This window comes from Gigantopelta aegis, chromosome 11, assembly GCF_016097555.1.
Source record: "Gigantopelta aegis isolate Gae_Host chromosome 11, Gae_host_genome, whole genome shotgun sequence".
NCBI classification, from domain to species: Eukaryota; Metazoa; Mollusca; class Gastropoda; order Neomphalida; family Peltospiridae; genus Gigantopelta; species Gigantopelta aegis.
In genome coordinates this window covers 14,249,164-14,266,356 of record NC_054709.1, presented here as the reverse complement: position 1 = coordinate 14,266,356, position 17,193 = coordinate 14,249,164, and the positions used below count along the sequence as shown (strand labels likewise).

General features: G+C 40.5%; 1 protein-coding gene across 1 annotated transcript in view; it reads right to left on the bottom strand.

Annotated features, from left to right (window-relative positions):
• LOC121385035 (transmembrane protein 245-like) overlaps positions 1-17,193 on the bottom strand; it is a 61,014-nt gene that overhangs the window by 23,423 nt on the left and 20,398 nt on the right. The window contains exon 10 of the mRNA XM_041515571.1: positions 11,432-11,530. Within this exon, the coding sequence (XP_041371505.1) occupies positions 11,432-11,530 (99 nt within the window). The remainder of the gene's footprint in view (positions 1-11,431; positions 11,531-17,193) is intronic.

Genomic DNA, 17,193 nt, shown 5'->3' with positions numbered 1-17,193 from the left:
TTAAGCGAATATATATATTTTTTTAATTTATGTAAATTTAATTTTAAGGTAGTTTCACAGGAAACAATTTTTAAAACGTTTTATCACATTTTGTACTTCATAAAAGCAATACAATAAAACTTATGTAAATCCAATAAGATTCTTGTAATATCATTGTTTTAAACAAAGCATTTAGTTAGAGTTTCAACTTTCAGGCAATGTCCTTTACTGTTTCTATAATTTCTATGTCCAGATAATATCAATAATTACATTGAAAAATCCATGAAAAATGGGATGCTCTTATATTCCCCATGATATAAATCCAGGTGAAATATTCATATCTTTGATGATCCATCTTTAGAGTAAACATTTAATATTGCCAAAAAACATTAAAGGAAAGGAATATGTGTTCAATGACACCTCAGTACATTTTTAAACTATTGCTATTTGGTCTAGCTACATGAATAGACCTTTTTCTCATTCCACTGCGCATGTGCCCGTTGCAGAGTTACTCGAGGACGCAAACCGCGAGATTTCGCGAGATCTCGCCAAAATAGACCTATCTGCAAATTGGGGGGCAAAAGCAATGGGAGGCACGACCATTGTTCAATTATTAACTGTTCCAATCGCATATCTCCGGGAAATTCGTTAGTCAGGACAGCTATGTACAGAACGTTCCTATACAGGGCGGTCTAGTATTCTCTACTTAGATATGGTAGTAAACAGTAAATAAAATAAATAAATATATATTTTGTATATACAGAAAATATATGTATATTTCGGACAATACTCAACAGAATATATATATATATATATATATATATATATATATATATATATATATATATATATGAACTTTTAATGTTATTATTACTCAGTGTGTTTCAAATTTAATTATAAGTATTGTCTGTTATTACTTTTACGTTCATCTAGGTATGAACAAAAAAATCATCCGCAAACTTACGTGAGAACGGCTTCGCCGATTCACACAATTTACGGATGATTTATTTTGTTCATACCCCGATGAACGTAAAAGAAATAACAGACACTCCTTAAATAATAATAATAATAATAATGATATATGAATATATATAGGTGATGACGGCTGTGTACAGGACGTTCCTACACAGGTCCGTCTAGTATTTTATATACTTAGATATGGTGGAAAACACATTAACAGTAAAGAAAATAAATATATTTGGTATAATACCCAATGCGTTCATGTTGACACTGTATAAAAATGTGGAATCTGTCAACTGTTTTGTTTATACTTTTTACGAGATAGTCTTTTAATCTGGCGTTATCAAAACCCTCGGGTACGAGTCGCAGAGACTTTGTCCAAGTTGTTGCACTGCTTTTTAAAGGGACATTCCCGAGTTTGCTGCAATTTTTAAGATGTTATCGACTAACAGAGACTTTTTAACGATTGTAATTACATATCAAATATATTTTTCTGCATAAAATATCAGTGGCTGTATATTAAACGTGTTTCTGATCGTTCTAATATTTGTACTATGTTAAATTTCATCTTATTTCCTAAAATATAGTTTTTTCTTATGTACGAAGTTATTTGAAGACAAAATCCAGTCTGGGCTTCTTACAAATATTAAGACGATCAGAAACACATTGAATATACAGACACAGGTATTCTAAACAAGAAAATATATTTAATATGTAAATTTAATCGTAGAAATATTTTATTAGTCGGAAACATCTTACAATGCAGCAAACTCAGGAATGTCCCTTTAATTTGAACCATTCCGCTGTAAATTTCAGCGGACCGTTTTCTACGGCCATTATACCATCTAATTCGAAATATGTACATGTTAGTTGCCAAAGTTTAAAAGTCTCCTACGAAGCTACTCAAGTCACCCATAACAACCTGTCTGTCACGGCCCCCAATTTGTGAATAGACTAGTTTCAGTCTATTTTGTCAAGGGACGTTACTCTTCGCGCGCATGCGCAATAGGAATGCGAAATACCTCTATTATATGGTTATTTGACAAGTGATGAAGAGAAAGACGGTACAGTACATACCATGACCAGGGTATGCAGGGTGCAATTACATATACTAAAATCTTGGAAATTAATGGAAATTAATGGAAACATTTTTGTACAATTTTTAGATACTTTTAAAATTTTAAACTGAATATTTTGTCAAAAATTATGAAAAATAAAAACATACTTGCATATAGATGGCATTGTCTGCTCAATATAGAACTCAGAATTATTTTGAAATGGGTCAAGATACATATAAGTTGACCAATTTTTATTTTTAAAATGCCGAAACATGAGATATTCTTTCGATGTCTCTTTGGTTAGCTTTCATGTTTACTGTAAATCTAATATTTTTTATTAATATTATTATTCTCATTAGTATTTAGTTGTTAAAAATCAACAGTAAGTACTTTTAAGACACTATATTAAGATAAAATTTTCAAAAATAATTATATATTATATTTAAAAAAAATCAATTTTAGATTCAGTACAAACACTGAAGAAGTTAACAGAGTTAAAATGCAACAGAAGAAGAAGCAGAATAGACAGGACTCTACTACCCACCACAAAGAACCACAACCAACCTGTAAATAATTTCATCAAATGTTATCATGTTATTTGTGATAGCTGTAAGATTAAGATGCTTTTTATTTAGACTTAGTACAAGCTCTGCAGGATTTGATTATAATTTGCAAAAAAAAAAAAGAAAAGAAAAAAGGACCAAAAAAAAGTTCAGCTAACAAATGTTTTGCTAATGTTCACAAACTATTTGATTGGTTCCTGACATGGTCATTAAGTTTACATTAAGTTTACTGTGTAGCATAAAAACCAGTTTAGTGAACGTTAGCGACAAGCAGTTGAATGAACTTACGCCAGGTAAAAGGAAGAAAAAGACAGGACACTATTAGAAAGGCCTAAGAACCACAAAGAACCTGTGAATACTACCTCGGCTTTACAGTGCGTTGGAACTTGAAGGAATCCACTGAGAATAGTATGCCAGCAAACACTAACGCGGGACCGAGTCACATTCTGAGGTGGTTAAACACAAACAATCATTTATTGTTAAAGGTGCAAGCCCATGTTTCAGCCAGTAAAGATGGGACACTAAGTTTAGTTAATCTACAAACCTGTAATAAATATGGATAACATTGAAATATAGTGAAATGAGTGTGATGTTGAAACGGAGAAATACCCTTTAGAAATAGACTATAGCTTGTTTCCATAACCATTAGTTCTCAGAGGTACGTGCAATCAGCTGAATGGATGGAGTCCGGCGATTTCGCCACCGGTTGATCTCACCCGGGTGATCTCGCCACAGGCGAGATAGCCGTAAATTCCATATACTGCTGGGCGAAATCGCCGTACTCTATATACATATAAGCAGACGGGAATGTCACTGTTTATTACAATAAATTGGTTATTATAATAATATTTAATTAATGTTTTGGGTTTGATACTGTTCTTTATTCCCAAGCTTTTGTTTTTTCTGTCATTGCTTTTGTTCAGTTTACTCCATATCAGCAAGGTTGGGCGAGATCGCCGACGTTTTGTGTACCATTTCATTGTACACTTACTTATTGTTTGAGAACATATTAATGTAACAAATTAATAAAATTCAAACTGAAACTCCATCTGTCTGTTTTCTGTCTTCCATACTGTTTACAACAAAGTTGGCCCGACTGACAGTACTTTAAGCTTATTATTATTCAGTGCATGTTTTGGGTTTGATATTGGTTTCTCAAAAAGTTGGGCGTGGTCGCCGACATGTTTGTGTGTTCCATTTCATAGTACACTTATATATTACAAATTAATAAAATGTCAAACTAAAAGCTTGTGTATGTTTTCTTTTTTCGATATGTTCTTTACATCTACGGTTTTATAGAACTGATCACATTAAATTACCAGTAACAGAAAACTAACGAGATAAGATACAAGGACAGATATAAAGATATATTGCTTATTAGCATTTCACGATTTCAGTTTCATTACAGGGAAATTATAATTCATTATAACAGTTTATGTCTATATGTTGATTAGAGTTCACTATTATTAGTGTTAATCATCTTTAAAACGGTATGCACAGTGGTCACTGCGAGAAAACTATACTAACAAGAAACACTTTAACAGGCAAAGACAGAAAAAAAGGACACATCACATTTGATTTGAACATTGTTCGTATCATTTCATGCAGTAAATGATAGTAATATAAACATTTTAAATAATAAAATTCCTCTTTAGTTAGATATATATAGTACGGCGATTTCGCCCAGCAGTATATGGAATTTACGGCGATCCATTGAGGCGGCTCAACCTGCGACACAAGCACCTCAAGCAAGCAGTTGACCGACTGATCTAAAACTCACCCCCGACAGATGGACTGAGACGATATGTTAAATTGTGCTGCGGTTCGTACTAGCATTTCAAATTTCATTTGGTCATCAGAAGAAACAACAAATTTGTACGCATAAAATTATTTGATATAAAAATCAATATTAAGACACTACAAAGCATTAGGATGTCCACAAATACATTGGTTATACAGATTTATATTGTAAGCAAGAAAACGTAAGTAAATTGTAATTTTAATAATTTAATATATTTTATTTGCCAAAAAACTTTTTAAATAGCCGCAAACTCAGGACAGTCTCTTTAATTAAATTACCCCCACCCGTATCACCACGTGGGATCCACTCGTAACAAAGTGTTGATTCTTGTGAATGGCAATATAAAGAAACTGAATGGTATAAATTTACTGCCACAGTGTAACAAAAACTCATAAACTTACACTAATTTTCATTTCAGCCAAAAATCATACTTCAGTCTATACTTTAATATTTTGTAAATAATTCTTTATTTGTTCACATTTCTGACAGTAGTGTAAAATAACCTCAAATGGACTAAGTATCAAAATGAAGGATTTTCTTAATAACAAATTAATAAAAATGTTTTACAATTAATAAAAATAAAACGTCTATCTTTTGTGATCTACAATTAATGGAAAAGGCAGGCAGGAAAACATGCACAAACAGAACAAAAAAAATAAAATAAAGGCAACCTTTAGAATAATGTATGTCAATTTTTAACAAGAAAAAAGTTAACATACAGATATATGGATTGATGGATGGATGGATGGATGGATGGATGGATGGACTGACAACGCCATACCATAATACGACCCATCATAGATGGGCGTATAAAAATATATATCTTAGAATTAATTTGTTTTCAAAATATATTAAATTTATCTTAAACTCCAAAAGTTATGTTAAAAAACTTTAAACTTCCTCAGGGAAATAAAAGTAATAAAGTGCAATGAGACTAACACCAAATTAATCTGTTTTTAAATTTTTGATTAACAACATTCATAGGACACGAAAATCAGCAATGCAATATTGAACTAATTAGTATTTGTATCACATGCATAATTAAATCAAATATATTCAACCTGACTATAAAGGACACCGTACAACAAGCACTTGTTTATACAGGGCACTTTAGGCATATCCATTCCACATGCAAGGGGTGGGACTTAACCCAGTGGTAGAGCGTTCGCTTGATGCGCGGTCGGTCTAGGATCGATTCCCGTCAGTGCTCCATAATTGGTTTAACAAAGGCCGTGGTATGTACTATCCTGTCTGTGGGATGGTGCATATAAAAGATCCCCTGCTTCTAATCGAAAAGAGTAGCCTATGAAGCAGTGGGTTTCCTCTCTCAATATCTGTGTGGTCCTTAACCATATGTCTGATGCCATATAACCATAAATAAAATGTGTTGAGTGCACGTTAAATAAAACATTTCCTTTCCACATGCAAATTTATGAAATTTATCTGTATGTGTATACAGATCTGGGCCCATATTTTTTAATCTATCTTGACACTACAATATCGTAAAACCATCAAGAGCAACAGTTATGTGTCGTAGTGATGTCATAGCCTACAGTGGTTTTATGATATCATAGAGATAAGGGGCTGTTATATTATTTAACGCTTTTTTTGTCAAAATTAGACACCCTCCCTCCGCCTGTAATGCTAGGCCATACACACCCCATAATATAGCGTAACGATTGGAGACCTAACACGCCCCTCAGGGGTCGTTCAAATATTACGTAACACTATTTTTGCCAAAAATAAAAACACCCTCCCTCTCTGCCTATAACGCTAGACCATACACCCCCATAATATTACGTAACGATTGGAGACCTAACACCCCCCTTAGGGGCCGTTTAAATATTACGTAACGCCATTTTTGTCAAAATCAGACGCCCTCCCTCCCAATGTAACGTTCCGTAACGTTAGACCATACACCCCCAAAAATATTACGTAACGCTTGGAGACATCCCCCCTCTCATTCAAAAACAAGTCATGTAATGGGTGTAATATAATTCTAACGTAGGCCTACTGTTTTGCTATTTGGGAAAACACAGATATGCATTTCAACTCGATTTATAACCCTTATAGTGTATATATGTCTAGCTATAACTACCTATACTAAACATTGTCGCTATGACAGAGCATTTATGAAAAACCAGGGCACAATATTTCATGAGAACTGTTGTTCTGTTCGCGTGTCGGTTACGCAACTTTAAAATCACGTGAAGGGCCAAACGGTTACGTGGTGAACAATTTCTAAAATTAAAAGTACCATTAGAAGTCAAATTGAAAATCAGTTGGGGTTTTTTATTTATTAATTTGAACCACCAATGTAGCATAGAACCGTAGTTCAAGTGTTTTGCAGTTAGGTAGGTATAACTCATCCGGTACCAGAACTAAATTCACATCGATTACCTAAGTAAAACTCACGTGAACTGACTTAAGGTTACCTAACATTTTGAAATATTGTCCCCTGAAAAACACAAAATAAAATGAAAGATTTTAGTAGTAAAATTTTAGTGATAAATTTTTTTTAAAAGTGTGTTACGTAACATTGTTAAATACACCCACCTAACCCCTTGTAATGCTACATAACGTTTGAACCTACACCCACCCACCCCCTGTAATGCTACATAACGTTTGAACCTACACCCACCCACCCCTTGTAATGCTACATAACGTTTGAACCTACACCCACCCACCCCTTGTAATGCTACATAACGTTTGAACCTACACCCACCCACCCCCTGTAATGCTACATAACGTTTGAACCTACACCCACCCACCCCTTGTAATGCTACATAACATTTGAACCTACACCCACCCACCCCTTGTAACGCTACATAACGTTTGAACCTACACCCAGCCACCCCCTCGAGCGTTATGCAATATTTGAATAGCCCCGCAGACACACATTCACAAACAAGTCATGCTATGGGTGTAATATAATTTTAGCATACTATTTTGCGATTTAGAAAAGTGTAGATACGCATTTCAACTCAATTTATAATCATTATTCTGTGTTTACATCGAGCTATTACTACCTATGATAAACATTGTCGCCATGACAGTGTTTATGAAAAATGTGTTAATGCTGTATATCCACCTACCCACCCCCACCCCCCGTAATGCTACATAACGTTTGGACATACACCCACCCACCCCGTAGCGCTACATAACGTTTGGACATACACCCACCCCTTGTAACGCTACATAACGTTTGGATATACATCCACCCACCCCCATATGAAAAATGTATTAACGCTGTATATCCACCTACCCCCCCCCCCAATACCGCTACATAACATTTGGACATACACCCACCCACCCCCTGTAACGCTACATAACGTTTGGACATACACCCACCCACCCCTTGTAATGCTACATAACATTTGGACATACACCCACCCACCCACCCACCCCGTAACACTACATAACATTTGGACCTACACCCACCCACCCCTTGTAACGCTACATAACGTTTGGACATACACCCACCCACCCCCTGTAACACTACATAATGTTTGGACCTACACCCACCCACCCCTTGTAACGCTACATAACGTTTGGACATACACCCACCCACCCCCTGTAACGCTACATAACATTTGGATCTACACCCACCCACCCCTTGTAATGCTACATAACATTTGGACATACACCCACCCACCCCTTGTAACGCTACATAACGTTTGGACCTACACCCACCCCCTGTAACGCTACATAACGTTTGGACCTACACCCACCCACCCCTTGTAACGCTACATAACGTTTGGACCTACACCCACCCCATGTAACGCTACATAACGTTTGGACCTACACCCACCCACCCCTTGTAACGCTACATAACGTTTGGACCTACACCCACCCCATGTAACGCTACATAACGTTTGGACCTACACCCACCCCCTGTAATGGTACATAACGTTTGGACCTACACCCACCCACCCCCTGTAACACTACATAACATTTGGACATACACCCACCCACCCCTGTAAGGCTACATAACGTTTGTACATACACCCACCCACCCCCTGTAAGGCTACATAACGTTTGGACATACACCCACCTACCCCATGTAATGCTACATAACGTTTGGACATACACCCACCTACCCCATGTAATGCTACATAACGTTTGGACATACACCCACCTACCCCATGTAATGCTACATAACGTTTGGACATACATCCACCTACCCCATGTAATGCTACATAATGTTTGGACATACACCCATCCACCCCCTGTAACAGTGTAAGGCTACATAACGTTTGGACATACACCCACCCACCCCCTGTAAGGCTACATAACATTTGGACATACACCCACCTACCCCCTGTAAGGCTACATAATGTTTGGACATACACTCACCCACCCCCTGTAACGCTACATAACGTTTGGACATACATCCACCCACCCCCTTGAGCATAACATAATATTTGAATGGCCGTAAGATAGCTTTGAAAATATTTTATCAATTTATGACTATTCCGATATTGTGACATATACGTAATGTTTGCTTGTCGATTCGTAATGCGTATTCTTCCGTCATTTTTTGTGCCAAATACAGACAATGCATAAGGGTAAACATGTCTGTTTATATGAAAGAAGGAAGGAAATGTTTTATTTATCGATGCACTCAACACATTTTATGTACGGTTATATGGCGTCAGACATATGGTTAAGGACCACACAGATATTGAGAGAGGAAACCCGCTGTTGCCACTTCATGAACTACCGTATTTTCCCATGTATTATGCGCACCGGTGTATAATGCGCACCCTCCACTTTGAACGTTTATTCCAAGAAAAAAAACATGAACCACAATATAATGCGCACCATTTTTTTAAACCACAAAATCGACAGTGAATGCAAGATGTACCGTTTTCCCGTCACCAAAATGAACAAAAAGCGAAAGAAGCGGTATATTCAAGAAACAAAACTTAAGTTAGGTATTTGAGTACATAGACCTACATGTCACATTAAACAAAGGCTAGTACTTGCGTACTTACATGTCACAGACTCACATGTGCATAAATTAAAACAAAGTTATATACCCCATACACTGTAAATGACTAATAAATATATGAAAACAAAAATATAGCATATTACATTTCGTTCTCGTGGCTAACGTGAATGTGCGAGATTTCTAAATTTATAATAGTGTGGTATATTTCCGGTTTGCCGGAAATGGCCGAATTAAATCTCATGGAAATTTTAAAATATTTACGATCCAGTTTTGTCATTTTTGTGTACTTTTTGGCAAGGTATGGATACTTTTGTAGATTTATTTTGCATTTATTACAACCATCACAAGTGAAAAGCGATTTTTAAGAGGGTTTTGGCGTTTCGTTGTAATGAACTCTGTTAATAACCTGTAAAGTACCGTAAACTACCGATCGGCGATTTTTCATGGGCGATCGCTGGACATTTTAAAAAGATATTTTTTCTATTGCTATGTATAGTGCGCCTCCCCATTTTTAACCTGTATTTTCTGGAAAAAAAGTGTGCGTAATACACGGTAAAATACGGTACTCTTTCCGATTAGCAGCAAGGGATCTTTTATATGCACCATCCCACAGACAGGGTAGTACATACCACAGCCTTTGATATGCCAGTCGTGGTGCACTGGCTGGAGTTTATATGAAAGAAAGTAAAATAAGAAAAGTTTGTTTAACAGTACGTCAGAACATTTCTCAAACTAGGACTGTTTAGTGGGTTATGTTGAGAGTTTTCATCTGCAACTATCTACACAATCTACACAGTGTCCCAAAAACCTTTATGTTAGAAAGTAAGCAGCCATAGTTTAAGCTGTGCAGAATTTTCATTAAACAAAAAAACAAATATTACTGTGTACAGCAACTTTCTTTCTTTTCTTTTCTTCCAGTAATGGAAGCATAACATTATATTTTATAATTTCAAACCAAAAATTGAAGTTTGTTTTGTTTAACGACACCACTAGAGCACACTGCTCTATTAATCATCGGCTATTGGATGTCAAACATTTGGTCATTTTGATTGAGTCTTACATGAAACTTGCTACATGTTTCCATTAGAAGCAATGGATCTTTTATATGCACAGACAGAATAGCATGTACCATGGCCTTTGATATACCAGTCGTGGCAAACTAATTGGAATGAGCAATATCCCAATGGGTCCACCAACGGGGATCGATCCTAGACTGACAGCACATCAAGCAAGCCCTCCCGACAAAAAAAAGAAAAAAGAAAAGACAGAAAAAAAAAGACTTGGGAATAGTGAAGAAATGAAGATGTTATCCGGTTTGTGGAATGGTGCGTATTAAAGAACCCCTGCTACTAATGGGGGGGAAATGTAGCGGGTTTCCTCTCTAAGACTATAATACGTCAAATTTATCAAATGTTTGACAAAAAAAGCCGATGATTAATAAATCATCTGCTTCAGTGGTGTCATTAAACAAAACAAACTTTTTGATATACGAGTCGTGGTAAACTGTCTGGAATGAGAAATATCCAATGGGCCGACCAATACAGGCTCGTACCCCCCCCCTCCACCCCCCCCACCCCCGCCCACTTGTAAGCCTTTTCTTTTTTTCTTTTTAAATCACATTAATGTTTGCCATTGTAACCAAAATCTGATATAGAGTTTGTACCCGATCCATCTGTACTCCCCTCCCTCCCAAAGTCGTTCCTACAGGCCTGCAACGGGTATTGATCCTAGACCGGGCATCAAGCAAACACTTTATCACTGGACCATGTCCTGCCCTCTCTGCTGCAATAAAGATTTTTAAAAAGACAAAAAAACAAAAACAAAAAGAGACCAAAAAAACACCAACAACCAGACTTGGGAATGGTGAAAAAGTGAAGATGTTTTACAATGAGGGAGACAGAAGATCAATTACTCGTTTTCAACACGGTGCATCAAGCAAGCACTTTACCACTGAACCATGTCCCACCCTCCCTAGGGCAATAAAGATTTTTTAAAAAGACAACAACAAAAAAAGGAAAGAGATTTGGGAAGAAGTGGAGATCTTTTCCGATGAGAGAGACAGGACTGAAGACTATTTTTCGACCGAGGACTCGTTAGCGCCTGCTGCATTACCCACCTTGGTGAACCAGGTCTCGTAGAGCCGGTCCCACACCTCAATCACCTGCAGCTCCAGCTCCGTGTTGTTGGAAGTCTCCGTGTTCACCAGGTCATGCACCTAGCACAACACAAATACTCATCATTATTATATAACATTTGGTGAAATATCTTAAAATATCAGTGAAATAAAAGTGTCATCAATCAATCAGTGACGATGACACATTTTAGAGTGAAAATTTCACTATTTCACTCTAAAATGTATTATTCATCATTATTTTATAACATTTAGTGAAATAATTTTTCAGTGATAAATCATCATGCTCTGGTGTAATTTACAATATTATTGAGCAATTTGGCATATATAAACCAAAGACCTTGTTGGCACTAAATACGATGTCATCCCGATTTGACAAATACACAAAATGATGTCATATAGTTGAATGAGTGAGTTTATCACAGTAATTTTCATTTGTCACTCTCTAAAGTTCTGAAAAGTAAAAATTATTTGATAATAATTAAATTTGCTTTGTGTCTATAAACTTTACTGATTGGTCAAGAGGTGCTTTTCTTTTTTACATTCATATCTCGATAAACCAAACTTTTGTATGACCCTCTACATGGAGTCATACAGTGTGCACATAATGTTTTTGGTTCATACTTCCATGAACCAAAACACAATTGCTGTCAATTTTTAAGTAACTGGTAACTTATTTATTTAGACTAAGCCCCCAGCTAAAAGCTGATGGGGAATGGCAGGTGTGTGGCAAAGACAGCCACAAGAGACTGGAGAAAACTTGAGTGTTTTCTCTTTTATAGATACATTACCTGTCCTCAAACAAGTGCACCTCCCCCCCACGCAAGTGGTCTGGTCCGAACATCCCAACAGCCAATGGGATGGCCTAAATTCTTCTACTGCATACTGCTCTCTAGTTCCGGTCACATGACTGTAACTTCCTTCTTTTTCCCTGAGCGCATCGCACGGAGAACAGGAAGCGGGGAGGCCCGGGCGGGATGAATCTTGAGGACAGGTAATGTATCTATAAAAGAGAAAACACTCAAGTTTTCTCCATTTCTATAGACATTACCTGTCCTCAAACAAGTGCAGCATTCAACAGATGGTGGTGGGTGCCGAGATCCGTAGATGCTTGTGATAACTCCCCAACCGGAAAGAGGCTGACTAGTGGAAGAATAAGGCCAACCTTGGTAAGTCCTCATCCTAGGGATGCCCGTCACAGACCAATGCAGGTGATGTTAGTAACAACAACCAGAATGGTGGCATCCGTCAGCAGTGGCAGGTACGGCTCCTAGAACACATGGACCAGGAGGCGGAAGCCACATCTCATGCTGGTTCTGACAGGGTGGGAAGACGTAGCCACCAGGGATGCAGGTGTTAGGTAACCCTCACGTATTGAAGTGTTATAGTTTTTCAATAACAAGCGACAACCTAATGAGGTGCATCCGTCAGAACATTGAACAAAACAAGACCCCCGAGTGTTTTCTGTCTAGTACACCAAAGATCTGTTAGTTCAATAACGACAACCAATAACCACATGCAGTGCAGGGTAAAGGTTATCGAGACAAAAGTTCCGGCACCAGTACGTGAACTGTGCAAAAGAACAAAAGTCTAAGCAATCCTCATCTGTCGATTCGATGGACATCTCGGTATGCAGCCCAGAATCAGACAGACATCAACGGCGACGAGGACGGCTTGTATTCAACAGAGTCTGTGCAGCAACAACCGGACCCAGATGATGGAACCCCTCAACGTCTTCTGTGGAGACATCCCTCAGATAATAGTTGGCGAAGATGGAGTCCGTAGCCCAGAACCAACCAGTGATAATGTGCTGAATGGGTGTGTTGCAGTGCAGGGACATCGTGGCAGCCAAGGCACGGAGTTCATGCGGATTAGAAGCAGACGGAGCAGGTAAACCCTCCTTCTGATAGGCGGTCAGGATAGAAGACCGGATCCAGGTGGCCACCGTGTTCTTGGTAAGATCCCTCAACCGACTCTGGTTACAGGAAAGGAAAAGTCTTTTGCGATGTTGTCGAAAAGATCTGGTCCTCTCGATGTACTGGTGCAGGGCTCTGACAGGGCACAACGCCAAGTCCTCAACGTCCGCCGGACCAACGATAGAGGAGAGGGCCTGCACAACATACGAACGAGGCGCTTGGTCTGGTAACTGATTCTTTGCAACAAAGTTCATGAGTAACCCCAAGTTGACTGCACGCCGATCTTGGTGAAAACGTACCAAGTCTACATCAAGAGCATGGAGTTCTGAGACACGGGCAGCCGTGGCAAAACCGAGTAAAAACACCGTCTTCCGCATCAAGTCTTGCAGGGAAGAGGATTCGATCGGCTCATAAGGTGCGGTCGATAACGCTCGTAACACCAGATTCAGGTCCCATCTTGGTGGCCGAAACCGGTGTACTTGATCATCAAGGCGAAACCCTTTGATCATCTTATGGATCTCAGGAATACCCGATAACTTCGTTCCAGTAGCGACATCACGAACAGTAGCGATGACCGAAACGTACCCAGCGATGGTAGACCCCTTTAATCGTAAAGTGGTCCGCAGATACAGCCAAAAACCCAGCAAGACAAAGTATCTGGATCGTCTGAGGTTTGAGGTTTTGCCGGACACACCCTCGGTGAAAGCAAAGCCATCTGACGTTGTAAGCCACAGTAGTAGATGATCTGTGCGCTTTCAAAATGGCCGCCGTAGACTGTGAAGAAAAACCTTTCTTTCTCAAACTCTTGGCGATAAAGTCCACGCGTGCAGTTGGAACAACTGCGGACGTGGATGGTATAGTCTTGACGTGGGATGCAGCAACAGATGATCCCAGTCTGGCAGCGGTAAAGGATGTGGATCGGCAAGACGTATTAGATCTGGATACCACATCCTGGATGGCCACATTGGAGCAATGAGTAACAGGCGACAATGGTACAGCTGAAACCTCTGAAGCACCCTTGGAAGGAGGATTCGTGGAGGAAAAGCGTACGCGTCCATCTGTTCCCAGCTGATGGCCAAGGCGTCGAAATCCAGAGCTTCGGGATCCAGCACCGGAGACACGTAAACCCTCAGCTGATGGTTGAATCGTGTGGCGAAGAGATCGATGTTTGGTGTCCAAAGTCTGTCGCACACCCATCGAAACGCTTCGGGATGGAGCATCCATTCCGTCGGCTGTGGAGACGACGGCCGAGACAGTGTGTCGACTAGTACATTGGAAACCCCTGGAATATGGCGAGCCCGAAGTTGCAACGGAATCTCGTCAACCAGCTTGTAGAGACGATAAGTCAACTGCAGCAGACTGCTGGAGTGGGTTCCGCCCTGACGGTTGATATAAGCCACCGCGGTAGTACTGTCTGTGGCTACCATGAGAGAGGCGCCTGACAGCATCTCTCGCCAATGAAAGATGACGTAACTGACAACATCTCCAACAGGTTGATGTGTAGATCGGCTTCATCTGGAAACCACAGCCACCAACAGGGACTGGACTGCAAGGTGACTGGTAACCGGATCAGCAAATCTGCGTTATTGTACTGAATGCATGGATTCAGAAACAAACTAGATACCGCGACCTCTAAGCATAAAATGTTGCGCCGACGTCAAAATTACTCTTGCAATGATACTTCATGAAACAGTAATAGAGTGATTCAGGAATCAAGACATCGGAAACAGCGACCCCGTGATACAGGCAAGAGCCAAGACAGCGTAGCAACTCGCTACGCTACATGCCCAATATACCTGGAAGTGAAGCAACGCAAAACAGCAACCGGCTAAAATCCACGGCCGTCACACCACCCAGTGCGAAACAGCAGCAGAGACCATCTAGACAGCATCGGTCACGAACTCTGGCGGTAACAACAGTAAACGTCAGTGAGTTGATAAGCCGCAATGAACCATAGGAAAACGGTGACGGTAAAACCCCCGTACCACGTGATGGCAACTGGATAACTTCCGGAATGCAGCCCAGAATCAGACAGACATCAACGGCGACGAGGACGGCTTGTATTCAACAGAGTCTGTGCAGCAACAACCGGACCCAGATGATGGAACCCCTCAACGTCTTCTGTGGAGACATCCCTCAGATAATAGTTGGCGAAGATGGAGTCCGTAGCCCAGAACCAACCAGTGATAATGTGCTGAATGGGTGTGTTGCAGTGCAGGGACATCGTGGCAGCCAAGGCACGGAGTTCATGCGGATTAGAAGCAGACGGAGCAGGTAAACCCTCCTTCTGATAGGCGGTCAGGATAGAAGACCGAATCCAGGTGGCCACCGTGTTCTTGGTAAGATCCCTCAACCGACTCTGGTTACAGGAAAGGAAAAGTCTTTTGCGATGTTGTCGAAAAGATCTGGTCCTCTCGATGTACTGGTGCAGGGCTCTGACAGGGCACAACGCCAAGTCCTCAACGTCCAGCCGCCGGACCAACGATAGAGGAGAGGGCCTGCACAACATACGAACGAGGCGCTTGGTCTGGTAACTGATTCTTTGCAACAAAATCAGTTCATGAGTAACCCCAAGTTGACTGCACGCCGATCTTGGTGAAAACGTACCAAGTCTACATCAAGAGCATGGAGTTCTGAGACACGGGCAGCCGTGGCAAAATACGCACCGAGTAAAAACACCGTCTTCCGCATCAAGTCTTGCAGGGAAGAGGATTCGATCGGCTCATAAGGTGCGGTCGATAACGCTCGTAACACCAGATTCAGGTCCCATCTTGGTGGCCGAAACCGGTGTACTTGATCATCAGAGGCGAAACCCTTTGATCATCTTATGGATCTCAGGAATACCCGATAACTTCGTTCCAGTAGCGACATCACGAACAGTAGCGATGACCGAAACGTACCCAGCGATGGTAGACCCCTTTAATCGTAAAGTGGTCCGCAGATACAGCCAAAAACCCAGCAAGACGAAGTATCTTGGATCGTCTGAGGTTTGAGGTTTTGCCGGGACACACCCTCGGTGAAAGCAAAGCCATCTGACGTTGTAAGCCACAGTAGTAGATGATCTGTGCGCTTTCAAAATGGCCGCCGTAGACTGTGAAGAAAAACCTTTCTTTCTCAAACTCTTGGCGATAAAGTCCACGCGTGCAGTTGGAACAACTGCGGACGTGGATGGTATAGTCTTGACGTGGGATGCAGCAACAGATGATCCCAGTCTGGCAGCGGTAAAGGATGTGGATCGGCAAGACGTATTAGAACGGCTACGGTCCCGGCTCCGATGCGCCGAAGGGGACTTCCCCGCCGAAGATCGGTGAGCCTTGGAATCCGTGGAGCGTCTATCTGAATGAGCCGGCTTCTTAGAGGGCTGCGTAGAGACCGCAGGCCTGTCATCCGAAGTCTTAAGTAACGGTGGAGCTGAAGAAGCCGCACCCCCTGAAGAGGGGACTGGAACCGGACCTGACCCCGAACTCGCCGATTTAGGTAAGGTCGCCATTGACGCCATTGTTTCTTCCAGCATGGTCGGTAGAATTGAACGTAACTCTTCCGCCACGGAGTCAGCAATCGAAGGCGAAGATTCCACCTTCTTGGTCCTCGAAGATTCCACCTTCTTGGTCCTCGCTGACACCACCTTCAGGTAAGCCGCGAACTCGACATCAGACAAGCCCACACAAAGGTCGCATCTAGAAGTGAGGCCACACGAACACGACAACCTGGGTCGCCGCCGGCTAACTTCTTGCAGCGTAACACGCTCGAACTAGTCGCCTGAACATTATCAGATATGATAATAGTAATTTTTCAATCTGTGAAAAGAAAGAAAAACCAACCATAACACAA